This window comes from Pelobates fuscus, chromosome 6 (genome assembly GCF_036172605.1).
Source record: "Pelobates fuscus isolate aPelFus1 chromosome 6, aPelFus1.pri, whole genome shotgun sequence".
Classification (NCBI taxonomy): Eukaryota; Metazoa; Chordata; class Amphibia; order Anura; family Pelobatidae; genus Pelobates; species Pelobates fuscus.
The window spans coordinates 275316669-275335760 of record NC_086322.1 but is presented as its reverse complement, the minus strand read 5'-3'; the positions used below and the strand labels follow the sequence as shown (position 1 = coordinate 275335760).

The window sequence follows — 19092 nt, the reverse complement described above, 5'->3', positions numbered from 1 at the left end:
ATTGTCAAAACTAACAACTGCATTATACAAAGAAGTATACGTATAGATCATGGTGTTGTAGTGGCTGTGATCTACTTGGATTTTGCCAAGTCATTCGATACAGTTCCACACAATTAACCCCTCCCCGACCATGGACGTATTAGGTACATCTGACAAAAAAAACTGTCCTTAAGGATCAGGTACGTCCGTGGGGAATTAGAGTGATGGAAGCCTTGATGTTGAAGCATCACTGCAATACCCCCCCTCACTGCCGGTGGACTCCACAGTGCTGCTAGCAGGGGGACTGTCTGAACTGACAGGCAGTCCTCCTGCTGGTGAAAAAAGTAAAAAAAAATAATTAACATATATACACACACTTTATATACAATGTCATACGAAGTGTATTTTTTAAATTAAATTAATATAAAAAAAGAGTAAAATTACACACACAAATAAATTAACTAAACAATTAAAAAAATTATATATGTCATTTTATTCTAACTGTATTTTGATATTAATATCTATCTATATCTATGTATATCCCATTACCGACTGTGTACGTCCGTCAAAAAATGGTCATTAAGGGCCACGGACGTACCTAGTACGACCGTGGCAAATAGGAGCCCTGGACTTACCTGGACCGGTGATCACTGTCTGGGGGGGGGGGGGACTGCAGGAGACCCCAAAAGTCCCCCTGCTGCAGATCCGGCCACCCCAGCCCTCCAGGGTCATGTGATCACATCGCCGCAATAGGAGTCTAGGAGCTGCCAGCAGGGGGACTGTCTGAGCTGTCAGACAGTCTCCCAGGCTGCTAAAAAGTAAAAAGATAAAATAATTATACATATATATGATTTCATAAGTGTACTTTGAGATATATACATATATATCTCAAAATACACTTCTAATGAAATCATATATACTCATATATGTATATTATAAAATGCTTTAACCCCTTAACGCCGTTCTAAAATAAATATATACCTCTTGTATATTATGTAACGTCATACGTAGTGTATTTTAATGTTAATATGAGTACATATATTAGCATTAAAATACACTTAGAATGAAGTTACATATATAAGATATATACATTACATATATAAGATATATATGTTATATTTTATATATATATGTATAATTACAATAATTAATGAATAAAAAATAAAAATGTTAAAAAAATAAAATTAATTATGTATACATATGTAGTATAGTGTAGTGAAGTGGTAGAGGTTAACACCGTAAAGGAGTTTAAGCATGCGTGGGATAGGCATAAGGCTATCCTAACTATAAGATAAGGCCAGGGACTAATGAAAGTATTTAGAAAATTGGGCAGACTAGATGGGCCGAATGGTTCTTATCTGCCGTCACATTCTATGTTTCTAAGTAATTTCATTCAAACTGTATTTTGTTATCAACACATATTTGTAGTCGGGGCAATATAGCCGAACAGAGAAATCTCAGCATAATATAAACATAGAATCCATAAGTTAGCACCAGTCGGTTGTGGTGTGCCGGAACCGACAAAGCAGTAGGCCTGTAATAAAAGTGGGCCCACCTTAGAGGGTGTTATGAATAGAGGGAGTGGTGGGAGGGTTGACTCACCAGACCAGCAACGGTAAAGTGCGAGTGGATTGGCAGCCCTTTTAAAGGGGAACCAAGCCCCTCCCACAACTACAGGCCAAGCCTTCAAATATAGGTATCAAAATACACACACACACACACATATATACATACACACACACACACACACACACACATATATATATACACACACACACACACATACATATATACACACACACATATATATACACACACACACACACACACACACACACACACACACACACATATATACACATACATATACACACACACACACACACACACATATATACACATACATATATACATACATATACACACATACATATATACATACATATACACACATACATATATACATACATATACACACATACATACCTCTCACTCTCTATTTACATTAATGATTACATAAGTATTCATGTAGAATTTAAATACATACATATATTAAAATTCTATGTGTATATTTAAGTAATCTTTTAGCATAATTATGTGATTTTATTAATTAAAATTTGATTCTGGTTGTCAGGCATTTGATCGACATGCCTGACAACCCAGGAATAAGAATTATACCCATGATGGCATACCATTTGCAAAAGTAGGGAACCCAAGGTATTGCAAGTGGGGTATGTCCAGTCTTTTTAAGTAGCAGCTTAGTCACAAACACTGGCCAAAGTTAGTGTTTGTGACTAAGTGGCTACTACAAAAGACTGGACATACCCCACTTGCAATACCTTGGGTTGTCTACTTTTGCAAATGGTATGCAATCATAGGGGTAATTCTCATTCCTGGGCTACCACACAAACTCAAAGGCAAATGGAATGTGCTATATTTGACCCTGTAACTTTCCAAAACACCGTAAAACCTGTTATAGTCGTGAGATGTTGCTAAATACAAATATGTGCATTTTATTGCAGTAAAAGCCAACAGTATTATAACATTTACAGCTAAAATGTCAGGCGGAACTACAACTTGTTTTTAAAAACATTTATTTTATTCATAATAAATTATGTTTCACACATGAATAGTTAATGCGAAATTAAAGCTCTGTTCCTACTGAATAAAAGGATATATAATAAGTGTGGGTGCACTTAATAGGAAAGAGGTGAATTACAGTTGAACAGACATAGCGCAAATTCAAATTTTTGTTTACATTTTGTTTTGATCAGAACGTGTCCAATTGACTCCGTCCTGAAGGGGTTAAATATATATTATTCATATATAGGAAATAAAAGTGTGTGATATATCTATATATCTCTATCTCTATCTATCATTTATAAAAAAACAAAACCGCTAACTTTGGCCAGCGTTTGTAACAAAGTGGCTACAACAAAAGACTGGAAATACCAAATTTGGAATACCCTGGGTTGCCTACATTTCAACATGGTATGCCATGATGGGGTTATTTCAAATTCCTGGGCTACCATATAGTTTAAAAAGGCAACACAGACCGAGCAAACCAATCTGGCAAACTGAACCGGGCAAGCCCTATATTAACCCTGTACCTTTTTAAAACCCCATAAAACCTGTACATGGGGGGTTATTGTTATACTCGGGAGACTTTGCTGAACACAAATATGAGTGTTTAAAACAGTAAAACTTCTCATGACGATGAAATCACCAGTAAAAGTGCAGTTTTTGTGTAAAGAAATGCAAAAAACAAATATAAATGCCAATTTTGGCCAGGGTTTGTGAGTAAGTGGCTACTAAAAAAGACTGGACATACCCCAATTTGAATACCGTGGGTTGTGTACTTTTACAAATGGTATGCCATGATGGGGTTAATTTTAATTCCTGGGGTGCTATATGGTCTCAAAGGCAACATAGGCCCAGCAAACCAATCTGCCAAATTTCAATGTGCAAACTGTAAGTTTGCAAAAACCCATAAAACCTGTACATTGAGGGCACTGTTTTACTCAGGAGATGTTGCTGAACACATATTGGGATGATCTTTGTCAGTAACACATAACAGGAAATGAGAATCCATGCCTAAAGTATAATGTGATATAAAAATAACAAAAAAATGACTACTCAAAGGTTTGACAAAGACTGGTGATAGAATTAATGCATGCAAAGTGTTAAAATACCATTTAAAATAGCCTAGGGCAGGCAATCTTTTAGCAGCACTGTGCCGAAATAGGATTGTGATGTCCCGTAGCGTGCCAGTCCTATTTATTTTAAATTGAGGAGAGTATGTTGCCGTATTCTGCATGTGTTATTTATGATGCAGTTGCTTGGTATCGTTGTATTTGTGCGTATATGAGCCATTATATTGTAAATGTTGTGTAGTTTGTGGTATCATATATGATACATATGAATGTGGGCTGTGTATGGGGGCTGCTTGTGGAATTGTATGTGTGTGGATGGATATGTTACATTGTGTGTTTGGTGGGGTGTGTATGTGAGGGGCTGTTTGGGATATGTGAGAGGCTGCATGTGGGGTTGTGTGCATGTATGTGGATTGTTAGTGGTGTTGCATTTTTGCGGATTGTGTGCATGTTTGTGTATGAGCTGTTCATATTATTTGTATGAGGGGAAGGTTATTCTGCGTTTCTGTGTATATCTAGCATTGTAGGTGGCTTCCCTGTGTTCCAGTGGGGAGCAGGCTGGCCAGGTACACGTCAAGGACAGGAGCTGCAACAGTAGCTGCGGGCTGCTCTACTCCAGTGCAGATTCCCATTTACAAATGCTGGAATGAAGTGATTTGAGATCACTTCCTCTATGTGTTGCAATGTATAAACTGAGGATTGTCCTTCACCACCTTTTCAAATTAGCAGATATCTGAAGTTTTACTGTGACTCCGAATAGGCCAGAGCCTATTTGGCTCTGGCAGCCTTGAGTGCCATGCAGACACCTCGAGTGCTGTGCATGGCACATGTGCCATAGGTTGCCTACCCCTGTCCTAGGGCGTCTACTTTTCAAAAATATATGGTTTGATGGTGGGTATATTACATTGGCCGGCTTCAAAAATGTCCCCAATAGGACATGGGTGCATGATGACCAGCTTTGAAAATTTCAAGTTGGAAAACTGGAAAACGCACCCTCCAAATAAGGTATTTTAGCTCCCAGAAAACACGACACACCTATACATGGGGGGGTATCACTGTACTCAGGAGATGTTGCTGAACACATATTGGGGTGTTCTTTGGCAGCAACCCTTAAAGTTCTCCATACATGTATTCTTAAATTGCCATGTGTGTAAAAAAAATAAATTTGGCATAGATTGGTGGTAAAATGGTTGCATTAAAATAGTAAAAAATACCCCAAGTTTAAAAAAAAAAATTTTCATCATATTTTATAAACATTTTTATAGTAAATTATATGATATATGATTAAAATAGTATCTTTAGAAAGACCATTTAATGGCGAGACAAACAGTGTATGTGTGGGTACAGTATATGCGTAAGAGGAAAATTACAGCTAAACACAAACACATCTAAAAACAGCCATGGTCCTGAACTGTAAGAAAATTGAAAAACGGTCTGGTTACTAAGGGGTAAAACTAAAGGAAATTAGTCTACATGAAGATTCTTGTTCTTTGGTAGAACATGGTTTTAAAAATAGAGTACAGAGAGTTGTCATTAACGGTAAATTTTCAAGCTGCAAAAAAGTGGTAAGTGGTGTCCATCAGGGTTCTGTCCTGGGACCGCTTTAATATAACAGGTTTATAAATGATCTTGAAATGGGCATTGAAAGTCATGTTTTAGTGTTTGCAGAGGACACAAAACTCTGTAGAGTAATACAATGTGAGCAGAATATTTCTTTGCTGCACAGGGATTAGATTGATTGGGAGTCTGGCCACTCAAATGGCAGATGACATTTAATGTAGATAATTTCAAAGTTATGCACTTTGAGGTAAATAATGCACAAGCAACATACACCCTTAACAGTAGAGAAATAGGGATACGTATTTGGGAATTGTTATTAAAAAAACAAAAAAAAAAAACAATGTGCAATGTCAATCAGCAGCTGACAAGGCCAGTGAGGTATTGTCATGTATAAAAAGGGGCATTCATTTTTAGGATGCAAATATAATTTTGCCTCCATTTATAAATCAATGGTAAGAATATGCTGTGCAATTTTAGGCACCTGTTTTAAACAAGAATGTTATGGCACTAGAATAAGTGCTATATAAAAATAAAAGACGAACAACATTTTAGTTATGAATTAGGGTTAACAAATTTAAATTTGTTTCATTTAGAAGGAAAATTATAGCTTTCTACAAATATATTTAGGCCAATACAAACCATTATCTGAAAATCTACTCCTAAACAGTACTATACAAAGGTCACACACTTAAACTGGAAGAAATGAGATTTAGTCTAAGGCAAATTAAAGGGATGTTTACTGTAAGAACAAGAAGATGTTGAATTCTCTGCATAAAGTGTTTTTTTTTTGTTTTTGTTTTTAAATCAGAGTCTTTTTTTTTTAAATTCTTTATTTATAACAAGGCAAAGCACCACATGAATTCGAAAAAGACAACAGTAAACAGCAGTGACTGATGGTATATAACATCGCATAGAAAGGCATCAAATACAGTAACTGGTACATGAAGAGAGTAAATAAATCACTGAGCGGACAATCCTGACGGAGTCTCCATTAACGGTTGTCTTTTCGCCATAGTCCAACGGGATATAAATAGTCATGGTGCAGCGCCTTGGGTTTTTAATTTTTAAGAAATATAGAAAACGATCAATCCCCATACACCGTTCGATCTAGCGTAGCACTCGTAATCAGTAAGATGTAGGGCATGTGTTCATATCAAATAGACCGTCTATCCCCAGCAAAACATTCGAAGCCCCCGCGAGGGTGGACTAGCCAACCCTGCAACATCAGTATGGTCTAACTGACCAACCGCATCTACAGTGCTGCATCGGTTCCCTATGCATAGGTCGTGAGAGTTTTGCTATAGAGGGAACAGAGTAAAAGATGATATGTGGTGAAAATGGAGACGATCGTAGAGAGAGAAGAGAGAGATAGATGAAAAAGAAAGGAGGAACTTCCATAGGGGGGGGGGGGGGGGGGGAAGGGTAAGGGGAGGGAAAGATGTAGGGAGGGGGGAGTGCAATATACTGCTAGCCGTCGATAACTATGAATATTTTCCGTGGGTTAAGCGCTATATAGCTATGGGAGGTGATATAGATCTAGAAGCCCAAAGCATGGGACAGAGGTCGGGGCCACCTCAAGGGTTTGAAGTTTAAGGCAGGGGAGGACCCTCACAGGGCGTTGTCTCGTGGGCGTGGAGCGGGGTTGAGTGTTCAGCCCTCGAGACGAGGGCTCGGGGGAGATATCCTAGCCGTCCGGTCTTAATCGCCTATTCCGCTATCTATCCACGGGGCCCAAACCCTGTCAAACTTTTTGAGGGTGCATCTGACCCGCGCCGTTAGCTTATCCATGAGGAAAGCATCTTTGATCTTCTGTATGACAGCTTCAAGCGAGGGAGCCTCGCTATGTAGCCAAGCTTGGGCGAGTGCCCTCCTGGCCGCTAGGTTCACTTTATGCAATAACGCTTGTTCCGCCCTGGACCAGTCGTCCAAAGATCTGGCCAGAAGGAACACCCAGGGGTCTAATTTAACTGCTTTGTCAAAGATATATCTTTCAGAAGCCCGGCCACTAAGCTCCAAAATTTTTGTGCCTTGGGACAATCCCACCACATATGTAGGTACGTCCCTTGCAAACCACACCCTCTCCAGCATAAGTCCGTGGGCGATTTACGCATCTTGTATAACTTTACCGGTGTGGTGTACCACCGGAAGATAGTTTTGCATGCTTGTTCCTGCATGGAGACACATATAGAGGAAGTGGCCGCAGCTTCCCAAATCTCCTGCCAATCAATGCCTTCCAGTTCCTCACCCAAATCAGCTTCCCATTGAGATATGTAAGTGAGGTCCTCCCATTCTTTCGTACTCGAACTTAAGTGAGTGTATAATAAGGAGATTAGGCCCCCAGGGGACCGTTCTTTGAGACATAGTTTCGAAGAATGTGAGCGATTTCTGGGCACTGATCTTAATCGAAGGGGTTTGGGCAAAGTCCCGAATCTGGAGGTAGCGAAAAAAGTCGGCAGGGCGCAGTGTGGCCCTGTCTTTCAATTCTTCAAACGTTACTAGGGAGCCACCTTTGTACAGATGGCAAAGACGCTGTATCCCTGTGCTTTCAATGCCCCCGAAGTCCTTAGCCTCCAGTCCAGGAGTGAAGGCCGTGTTTCTCAAAAAGGGGGCTAGGGGTGAAAGTCCGGGTGATAAACCGTATTTAGTCGAGGTAGCATCCCAAATTCTCAGGGAATTCACAATAGCCGGACATTCGATGCAGGTCGAGGGTCGGTTTTCCTTAGGGACCCACATCAGAAATTGAGGTAAGTCGGGACCCATGAGAGACGATTCCAAGTCTACCCACCGCCTTTCCTCCGGAGGGGAATGCCATAGAACTACTTGTGACAGCTGCGCCGCCAAGTAGTAAAAGTATAGATTCGGGAGTCCCAGGCCCCCTTGTTTTAGCCCTATATAGAATGTTTCGGGAGACTCTTGGCCTCTTATTTTGCCAAATAAATTTACCTATCGCCTGCTGGAGCCCGCCTAGGTCAGATTTAGTCAGCTTAACCGGGAGGGCCTGGAACAGAAACAAGATTCTGGGCAGCACGTTCATTTTCACCGAAGGGATTCTACCAATCCAAGAAATTGGTTTGTCTATCCATTTCTCCATATCGGTGATAAGGGCCCGTAGCAAAGGTGAGACATTTTGTGTATATAGACATGCTGGATCCGCTGTCAACCTTACCCCCAGGTACTTGATCTGGTCCCTCGCTATCCTAATCCGGTAGGTGTCCCCGATAGTTTTTATATCTGTTTCAGTCATGCAGAGAGGGAGTGCGCTCGATTTAGGCATATTCACCTTGTACCCGGCGAGCCCGCCGTAGGTATCCAATATTTCCGCCAGTGTCCCCATAGAGCCAAATCGGATCTGTTAGGGTCAGCAATATATCGTCGGCAAAACCCGACACTACGTACCGCTGACCCCCGATCAAAACCCCATGGACACCTGGGTTACTACGTATCTCCTGCAAAAGGGGCTCCAGGGAGAGGACAAACAGCAAGGGGGACAAGGGGCATCCCTGCCTGGTACCATTCCCTAGGTTAAAGGGCGTCAGTGACGCCCCTGAAATCCGAACCCGTGCTTTAACGTCCGTATACATTGCCTTGATCATGGTAATGAAAGTATCCGGTAAGCCAAAATGGCGAAGGACCTCAAAGAGATAGGGCCACTTAACCCTATCGAAGGCCTTCTCCGCGTCGAGGGACAATAACAGCGTTGGGATTTTTCTATTTGTTTGCCTCCAGATAAGGTCAACGTTCCGCCTGGTATTCTCGAAGAGTTGCCGTCCGGGTACGAAACCCACCTGGTCCGGATGTATCAATCTAGTGAGTAGGGGGTTCAGCCTAGTAGCTAAAAATTTTGCCAGGATCTTTGAATCATGATTGATCAATGAGATGGGGCGGAAGTTACCCGGGGTAAGATCATCCTTCCCCGGTTTTGGCAGAAGTACGATGTCCGCCAGCGACATATCCCGGTCCGGCATGCCTCCTTCCATTAGATCATTAAACCACGACTCCAAATGGGGAACAAGTTCCTCATGAAAAGTCTTGTAATAGCTGCCCTCAAATCCGTCCGGGCCTGGGGCTTTATTGCCTTTCAACATGGAAATGGCAGCGGCTATCTCCTCAGCGGATATGCGTGCCCCGAGGGCGGCAGATTCAACACCCCGCAATACCGGAAGGGATAAGCGTGCCAGGAAGGCCCGGGTATCCTCCTCCGCTTCGCGTTGTTGGTCCAAAGCAGTCCCATTAGAGTGATTGTAAAGACTAGTGAAGTACTCCGTAAAAACCCGAGCGATTTCATTAGGATCCGTACAGAACTTACCCGAAGCACCCTTAATCCTTGTTATATGCGAATGTCCCTGTCTCGGGCGGAGAGACCTAGCCAATAACGTATCCATTTTATTGGATTTCTCGTAAAAGGTCCTCTTGGACCATGTCATAGCCCTAGCGGTGTCGTCAGTAAGTGCGTCGCGAATCGAGGATCGAAGGTTACGGACGTCCGACAGGTTGTCGGATGATGGTGCCATGTTGTGCTTTTCTTCCGCCTTCCCCAGAGCCTCTAGCAAAGATGATAAAAGTTGTGTTTTACGCTTTTTCTTCAGTGAGGCCTCGCGAATTAATATACCCCTGATTACCGCTTTATGTGCGGCCCACACCGTGGCTGGTCGAATTCCAGCCTCCGTGTTTCGCGCAAAGTATTCCAGCAATTCCCTACGAACAGTTTCAACCACAGCCGGATCATGCAGTAAAGAGGTGTTCAATTTCCAAGACCACGGAGAGGCAACACACAACCTATCCAGGGTCAGCGTGACCTCCGCGTGGTCTGACCATGTAATGGAGCCAATCGCATTGCCCGACACCCTGGGTGCAGAACAAGAGTTAACTAAAAACAAGTCTATTCTAGAGTAGGTGTCGTGGGGCGCCGAATAGAAAGTGTAATCTCGTCGATCAGGGTGGTGTGCTCTCCAGATGTCTATGAGACCGGTATGATGCAAGAAGGAATGAAGCAACTTATCTTGTCTGCCCCTCCTGTGTGACCGCGGGAGTCCTCTGCAATGTCCTCTGTCCACCGCTGGGCATGGCGTGGCGTTAAGGTCTCCCCCCACCACCACCATGCCAGGAGATAAGCCGTTCACCATCCGGGTCATATTGTCCCAGAAATCCACAGAGGGGTCATTGGGGGCATAGATATTGAGGAGGTGGATGGTATGAGAGTATAGATAGCCCGAAATGAATATAAAGCACCCACCCGGGTCGGCCGTAACAGTACCCACCCGTAATGGGCATCTGTGATGTATAAGCACCGCTACCCCATTCCGCTTATTTAGAGCCCTCGCTTCGTGTACGGTCCGAAAAGTATAATCCCTAAGCGCGAATTTCGCTGAGGTCGGTATATGTGTCTCCTGCAGGAATGCTATATCCGGATTCTTACGTTTGAGATCCCTAAACATAAGGCGACGTTTGCTTGGAGCGTTGAGGCCCTTGACATTTAAGGTTAACAATTTCAAAGACATTGGAAGTTATTAAAGGGGTGGCCCAACCTCCTGGCTACCTTTGTCTGAGTACAATACTCAAGGGGTAGTAAACAATATAGTTCCGACATATAGCCACCCGGGTCCCACTGGCCGGAGCAGCACATCGAGGTGCAATAGGATATATCAACGTCCCCTCCCATGGAAAGACTCAGAGAGGGGGGGGGGGGGAGGGAAGGGGGCTGTGAAAGAGGTGGGAGGAAGAGGGGGAAGGAAAAATAGAGAAAGTATGAGAAAGAAAGAGAAAGGAAAGTAACAATGAGAACAAACACCTGGTCTTACCTATAGCCAGGGAAAATAGGGGAATATGTTGAAGCTCTCCCGGAGTCCATAAAAGGCTCCAGAGTAGCAAAAACATAGACCAACGAAAAGATAAGCACCCCTAGGGTGCCAATCTAAAAGTATCCTAGAAAAACAACGTGCATTTACTACGCCAATGCTAATGGTCCGGTCCTTAAGTTCTGGCAATGAGGGGTCAGCTATCCCGCCCCGTCAGCCCATAGCCGCCTGAATTCCGGCGTCCACACCCGCCCCCCTCCCCCGAACGGGCAGTCCCCCCCCAGAACCGACAAGCGGGCGGAGGGGGGGAAAACACAAACCAGGGAGACCTCCGGTTCAGCTAAAGACCCCGGAGGGCAGAGGGGAACCTCGTGGGAGAGGGGGGGGCACCCCCCCCAAGACGGGGCCCCCCGCTCAACGTTATACAGTCTACACGCCCCGAGAAGCGGCAACGGGAACGCCCGCCCGCCCCTCGGAGCGCGAGATAAAAGAAAGCGATATGAAACCTGATATAACGCAAACTATAATAATAAGAAGGAGAAGAATGAGAAGGGAGGGACTCAGCAGGGGACGCCTGTCGGACGGGGGAACAAGTAACATCTTTACATCCCCGCAAGGGAACATCCCCAGCCGCCCCAGTGGGAGAGACCGCCCCCCATGATTAACCCAAAAGCTGTAAATGTGCAAAAGGGTCCAGGCCAGGTTAAGGGGCAGCACAATTCGTACCCAGAGCCGGGGGGAGGAGGGGGAAGAGGGGGGAGGGGGGAGGAGGGGGGAGGGGGGAGAAAGGGGGGGGGGAGGGCATATAAAAGCCTAAGGCTAATGCTCCGCAACACAACGCGACCGTGAGCCATCACAATGTACTGTACAGCACACACCCCAACTGCATCTGAAAACCCCCCGCCCGCCCCCCAGATCCGACCCAAGGTCCCCAGGCCTAGAATGCAAAATACATGTACAGTAATTTTTGAACCATGGATAGGGGAGAAGTGAAAAACAAAAATGATACATTTAAAACGCAAAATCGCCCACCGCCATATCAGTCCAGCAGAGTTTGTGTAGGCAGAGCCCACTAGCGACATGTTACAGATCCCTCCCTTCCCGGGGTCGCACTAGCAGACAGGAGCCGAAACATAACAATGACAACGATAATAGCGGTGACCATAATAACAATAAATATAATCATAATGAAATTAATGAAGGTAATAATAACAACAACAATAATGAAAACCCTAGCCCGCCCCAAAGATAAGTTGCCCACCCGAGGCCGAAAAAAACCCCGATCTTGCCATTCTTGGGGGGCCCCACTGCATATAACAGAGACCCGAGCCTGACCCAAGAGCTAAAGGAGGGGAAGGAAATGTAGCCCCCGCAGCCCGCCGACCCAAACAACAGGGACCCCCCCAGGAAAGCTCACCGCCCGGAGCCACAGGTAGCCGACCAGCAGTCGCGTAGAATAGACCGATCACACTCACTCGCCCGCCTCATACCATTCTAGAGGGAGGGCCTGAAGGACCTCCGCCGCCGCTCCCGGAACTGCGAAGCCCTCCGGAGGTCGGATCCCCAGCTCTCTCAGGAAGCCCGCCGGATCGCCATCTGCAAACAAGATTCTGGTTCTGCCATCTTTGAAGGCCAGCAACCTGAAAGGATGACCCCAGGCATATTTGACTGAGGCCTGCTGCAGGAGTTCGGTGACAGGACGCCAGTCTCGTCGCTTCCGCAGGGTCGTCGGGGTTAGATCCTGGTACAAGGCCAGGGCAGTCCCCTTGTACACTATGGGGCCTTCCCTGCCCCGTTTCATCAAGGCCTCTTTCGTCTGGAAAGACAGGAACTTAATTATGACGTCCCTCGGCCGCCTGTCATCCGCCCTTCTGGCCCGGTGTGCCCGTTCAACGTGCCACAAGTAGTCCGGCACCCCTGGAAGAAGCGGCTTGAAAATGTCCAGAACAACTTCTATGAGGGAGCCTTCACCCTCCTGTTCCGGGAGGCCACGGAGGCGAATGTTGTTCCGCCGTGACCTGTTACCAAGATCCTCGATCACTGCTTCGGCCGTTAGCAATTGAGTCGACAGTGTATTGATCCAGGCAGCATAGTCGTTATGGGCCCGGACAGTGGTTTCCATCCGGCCTTCTAGCTCCGCCGTCCTCGCGCCCAAGGCCTGGATCTCGGCCTTCACCTCAGCAGTATTCCGGACGATCTCGGTGGCCAGGTAGGTGCGCACCTCCGATAGTTTTGCTAAAATCTGACCTGTGTCCGTATCAGAGGCCCCTACCGTGGCGCTGCTTCCCGGGCTCGAGGGCGAGCGCGGCGTCCCCAGGCCTTCCCGTCCGCCATCTTGAATGCTCAGTCGTGCAGCACGGGTGGCCGCGAACATGTCAGGGACCGATGTAACCGTCTCCGACGTTTTTTTCGTCTGCTTTCTCGGGTTCTTTTTATCCATCACAGTTCCCCTGTTCTGGCACTCTAAGTTTCCAAAAAATTCCGTCGAATTTCGGCTATTGTAGGCTGTTGGCACCGTGGCTGCAACGGAGCTCTATCCGGACACGTCCAGCTCGCTCGGCTGCTAGCCACGCCCCCCCTAAATCAGAGTCTTTACAGATTTTTGAACTGCAACCGGATGAATACAAAAACATAGTATTCAGGGATATAATTTTTAATTTGCGGGGTAATAGGTTCTTGATCCAAAGAGACCTGACTGCCATTCTGGTGTCAAGACATAACATTTTCCTAATGTATTGCAAAATTGCTAAGTGCTTAAAGCTGTTTTTTCTGCCTTCTTTTAGATCAACAGCAAAAACAGATGTGAGAAAGACTGAACCTGATGGACACATGCCTCTTTCCAGCCTGTGTTGTGCAACTATGTAAGATTAAACAAACAAACAAAAAAAAAAAAAAAAAAACACCTACTGGACTTAGGGACAGGATCCAGAGGAGAAGCAGCATTCGTCAAAGTATCCATGGAGTTAGGGTGAGTCCACTGTGGGAGGCGAGACTGTGACTGAGATGTATCCTTTACTGTCAAGCTGCCAGTCATGTCCATGCTGTTTACATTCATGCTGGCGTTCAAACCAGCAGCTGTGTGTGTGAAGGAGCATGTCAGATATCAGGATTATGCAAACTCCATATACACAGTCATCAAACACATAAAAAAATAAATAAAATAAAAATCCAAACATTCCATTTCTGCTGATATGTTACAACATTTATTTTATCTAGATCTTTGGATTAGAGGGACACTATAGTCACCATAATAACTTTAGCTTAATGAAGCAGTATTGGTGTATAGATTGATTCCCTGAAGTCACACCTACCTGCATGTAACGTGCACAGCCTTCCAAAACACCTTGTAAAGAGAGATCTAATGTTTACACTTCCTTTAGTGCAAATGCTATTTAATTCAGAATTTCTTGTCTCTTGCTCTATTAATAGCTTTCTAGACCATGCAGTGGCCTCCTGGGTGTCATTAAAACATAGTATAAACTGGGGGGCTGCATAAACTGAAATAAACGTCCTAAATGGCAGATAATTGAGCAGTGAGACTGCAGGGCCATGATCTATACACCAAAACTGCTTCATTAAGCTAAAGTTGTTTTGGGGACTTTAGTATCCCTATAAGCATTTGGAAGGGAACATAAGCTAAAAGGTCCATTTAAAACTTTGCCTCTTCATACTTTGACAGAGTTAATAAAAACATATCTTCCTAGAAAGTCAGGATTAAATAGAAATAAAATATATACACAAAATATTGAGTATGGTTTATTTTGTAAAAAAGAAAATCAAGTCAATTTACCAAGAGGATAGGGGGAAAACGTGTTGGATGAAGACTGCTGCTCTTTGGTGTGCAGTTCAGACAGGCTGGGAGCTGGAGCGTGGGGTGGAAAGTTGTCCAGTGCAGACTTGCCCACTGGAGGATGTAAAGAGGGGTGTGGAGGAGGTTGCTGCTTTATGAGCAGGGCCTGGGCCAGCTGGCGTTGATGTTGCTGTATCTGCTGCTGCATGTTATTGATTGTACGTGCAACCTACAGGGTAAATCAATTATTGGAACATTCATTCTGCATTGGAAAGGGATCTCAATTTACCAAAGAAGGTTTTTAGACTCTTGGGATAGTAGTAAAAACAAATATACTCGCAATCTCAAAACACGCATTTCAATTTAGATAAATGTCATATTCAGAGTCAATATGTGTTGTGTGTGAATGCAGGGATATACATGTGAAGGTTGTTCAGACATGGGTGCAGACGCACGTGTGTATTTGTGTGGAGCGTGTGTGCACAGACACAGGTGCATTTGTGTGGAGCATGTGTGTGCAGTGGTTTTTCTTTTTGCGGATACAGGACTATATGTCTCCTCATCCAGGTCTCTTCATGTCACATCCCCATTCTACATGACCCTTCCTCTAACCATCTGTGTCCCCTTTCCAAATGCCCAAAACTTTCTCAACAATGCCCCCTTGTCACTATCTGTTCAGTTTAATATCCTACAAAATACCCTACAACTGTACTGGGACTAGCTCTGAAAACCGCTCCCTCTTAGCTTACTCTGTAGTGACTTCACACATTACTAAAGTGTGATCCACTGGACGACACGTACTTTTCATTACGATTGTGCTATAACGAGTGGAGGCCGCAGTGGCTCTGATCCTTGAGTACATGACGCTTCTGAACATCTGGTAACAGCAAGTGAGACTCTTTGCAGTGATTTACACTGCAATTTGCTTGTCATTACTCAATATCCACTCGCCTTTAACAAATGAGTAGAAATGTTTAGCCTTGCATTAGAAGCGTTTGTCCTGTCCACATATTCACACTTACAAGTAAATACAAAAGTACCCCAATAACTCCTCGAGAAACAGCAATAGGAATTTTTTTTGTGTAACCTAGGCTACTTCTCCAAGGAAAGTTGATGTGAACGCCATTTAGATCTGCAGCTGGATAGGTTATCATATCGAGACTTACTCAGAAAGTTAGTTAAGGGGGGTGGGGCACTGATCCCTCCAAACCTCAGGGATTTAAGCTCTGTAACTGAACTTTGTAACTTTCTCACTTTGCATTTCCCAGATATAGTAAGATATGGAGAAAATAGGGTTTGATACACACAACTGGTTAAAAAGTAGGTATCCCCAACAGTATTAGGCATATTGTACGTACTTGCTGCTCCTGCTGTCTCATGGGTCCTGAAACATTACGTTGAGCCTGTAACATCTGCTGCTGGAGTTGTAAACGCTGATACGCCTGCAGGTGAAGAGAATAATGCAGACTGAAGACATAAAAAAGTCTCTGCCAGAAGGGTAAATATCAACAGTTTGTGTTCCAGTATTCTCAATCTGTACACTAAATACTCTGACTTTTTGTTTATGTTTTTTAAAAACAATAATTTTAAAGGGCAATCTAACAAGGTACAGCTTGCTTCAGTAGTTATGTTGGCTAGAGTGCCCTGGTGCTGTCCTTTGGTTTAATATCTAACCATTTAGAAAATTATTTATATAAACCTGTGCTCAGGAAGTGTGAAGTGGGGACAAGAGATCCTACAAGGAACATTTTGCACAGTTCTCCCAGCGGCACTCATTGGATCTAGTATCTTGGAGTGTGGTTACATTAATTTATTCTGCCTGTAATTAACATTACGAGAGGTGATTTAAGTTTATCTCTTGCCAGCGGTTCTAACCTGTTCATTACTACTCACCAGCTGCAGCTGATAGAGCTGGTTCAACATGGTCATATGCTGAGGATTAATTGGCGAGGTTAATAGTGCAGGGTTGAGACCAATGTTTTTTGCTGCAAACTGCAAAAGCTGTGCTTGAACCTGCAATACCATGGCCAAAATTAGTATAAAAAATTAAAATAAATAATAATACAAGAAATCACGTACACAGTTTACCAACAACTTTTCAAATTTCCATTCCATTCCTTTCACCTTTATGGCTTTTTATGAAGTAAAAATAAAAACAAAAACCCAGACAAAACTAAAACGCCATCTCTCTAAGAAAGCTTATCAATTTATCTCATCCTCTCCCAGCACAATGTTTACAAAATCCTGTTAATCTGTCTTCCTATCTGGATAGAATAGTGTATACTTGGTTTCAGAGTACTTATATGTGACTTACTCCACTGAACGCTGCTGTAGGAAGGCCCGCACCTTGCCAGACTTCCTCCATTATAAATTTATTTTGTGTTCATAAAGCACAGCCCTCACCCTTGCTAAACAATCCTACTTTTCCTCTCGTTAGTTCCTGCTCACGCAATATCAGGAGTGTCTTTAATACATTCAACTCTCCTTTGCCCACCTCAAGCCACCCTTCAAACTGACCTTTCAGCAGATAGACTTGAATGCTACTTTACCGACAAGATTGAACAGTTAAGGAAAGAATTCTCCCCCTTTGCTCCTCCCTCTCGCAACCACACATGGACCATACCTTCCCTACCCTGCAGGCCGTCTCCCCAGCTACAGAACAGGATGTGGCTTTGCTTCTTGTCTCGTCCCACCACCTGCCCGCTTGAACCAGTACCTCCACATCTTATCAGATCTCACCCCTTGTCTTGTACCATCCTTAACACACATCCTAAACTGCTCTTTCATCTGGTGTTGTCCCTGTTATCCTTAAGCATGCTACGGTCGTACCGATCCTAAAAAAAGTCACCCCATGACCAGTCTTCCCCTTTCAACTATCATCCCATATCCCTGCTTCCTTTTTCCTCAAAACTTCTAGAAAGACTTGTCTATACTCATATCTTCAATCTGGCTTTCACCCCCTCCACTCCACTGAGACTGCTACAAATTACCAAAATCGCAGCTAAATTCAAAGGCCACTACTCCATACATTCTTCTGGATCTCTCTGCTGCCTTTGACACTTGTGATCATGTCCTACTCCTACAAACTCTTTAATACATCAGCCTCTGTGACACTGTCCTCTCGTGGTTCTCCTTGTCTCTCCGCCTCCCTCCATCCCCCCCCCCCCCCCCACGTTCGTTCAGTGTCTCCTTTTGCAATGACAACTCCTCCTCTCGCCCTGTCTTGGTTGGAATCCCCCAAGGATCTGTTCTTGGTCCTCTTCTGTTCGCTCTTTATACTGCCTCTCTTGGCAAACTCACTAACTCCTTTGGATTCCGCTACTATCTGTATGCCGACGACACCCAGATATCTCTCTCCTCCCCGGATCTCTCCCCCGCGGTCCTGCAATATGTCACTGCTTGCCTTTCTTCTATTTCTGATTGGATGTCCTCCCGCTTTCTGAGACCCAATCTCTCTAAAACTGAGCTTCTTATTTTTCCCCCTCATAATGCTGATCATCCTCCTTCGCTCTCCCTGATGGTGCTTTTATCAGTCCATCCTTGCAAGCTCATTGTCTTGGTGTTATCTTTGATCCTGGCCTCACCTTTGCTCCACATATCCAGTATGTTGCTAAAACCGGTCAATTTCACCTTAAAAACATCGCCTGCATCTGCCCCTTTCTCATGCAAGATGCTGCCAAGGAGCTTGTTCATGCTCTGGTAAGCTCTCGCATGGATTACTGTAATTCTCTCTTAGTTGGTCTCCCCAAAAGCCAAACTGCCCCGCTACAATTGGCAACGAATGCTGCCGCCAGGCTGATCTTTCTCACTCGTCGTTTCTCCCATACCTCGCCCCTCTGTTGATCCTTACACTGCTTCCTGTATAATATAGGTGTCAATTCAAAATACTAATCCTTTCCTATAAAGCTCTAACCAACTCTAGCACCTCTTACATTACTTCCCTGATTCATAAATATGCCCCTTCTCAGTCTCTCCGCTCTGCCGGTACCTTTCTCCTGTCCGCTGCTCGCACCCTTACTGCTTGCAGGACTTCTCGCGGGCGGCTTCCTTCTTTTGGAACAGCCTGCCTACCCCCATCAGACTCTCCCCTAGTCTTCAATTGTTTAAGAAGTCCCTCAAAACACATCTGTTCAAAAATGCCTATGGACTCCCAGAGTAACTTATCTATACTTACCCAAGTCTGTCTCTTGCTCTCCTAAAGAGTCATACTCCACTCTCACCTCCAGCTCTGCTACTTTTCCACCTTGTTTAGTGGCGGTCACCCTTGCTGCCCTGTTGTCTATTTGTACCCCACCTCATCTAAACTGTAAGCTCG

At 44.4% G+C, this 19092-nt stretch overlaps 1 protein-coding gene across 2 annotated transcripts in view; it reads right to left on the bottom strand.

Annotated features, from left to right (window-relative positions):
* The window catches only part of TNRC6C (trinucleotide repeat containing adaptor 6C), a 198931-nt gene that overhangs the window by 19770 nt on the left and 160069 nt on the right, over positions 1 to 19092 (bottom strand). For both annotated transcript variants that reach the window (XM_063459181.1, XM_063459182.1), the window contains 4 exons: positions 16671 to 16790; positions 16136 to 16219; positions 14778 to 15006; positions 13895 to 14062 (listed from right to left, as the gene is read on the bottom strand). In XM_063459181.1, the coding sequence (XP_063315251.1) occupies positions 13895 to 14062; positions 14778 to 15006; positions 16136 to 16219; positions 16671 to 16790 (601 nt within the window). The remainder of the gene's footprint in view (positions 1 to 13894; positions 14063 to 14777; positions 15007 to 16135; positions 16220 to 16670; positions 16791 to 19092) is intronic.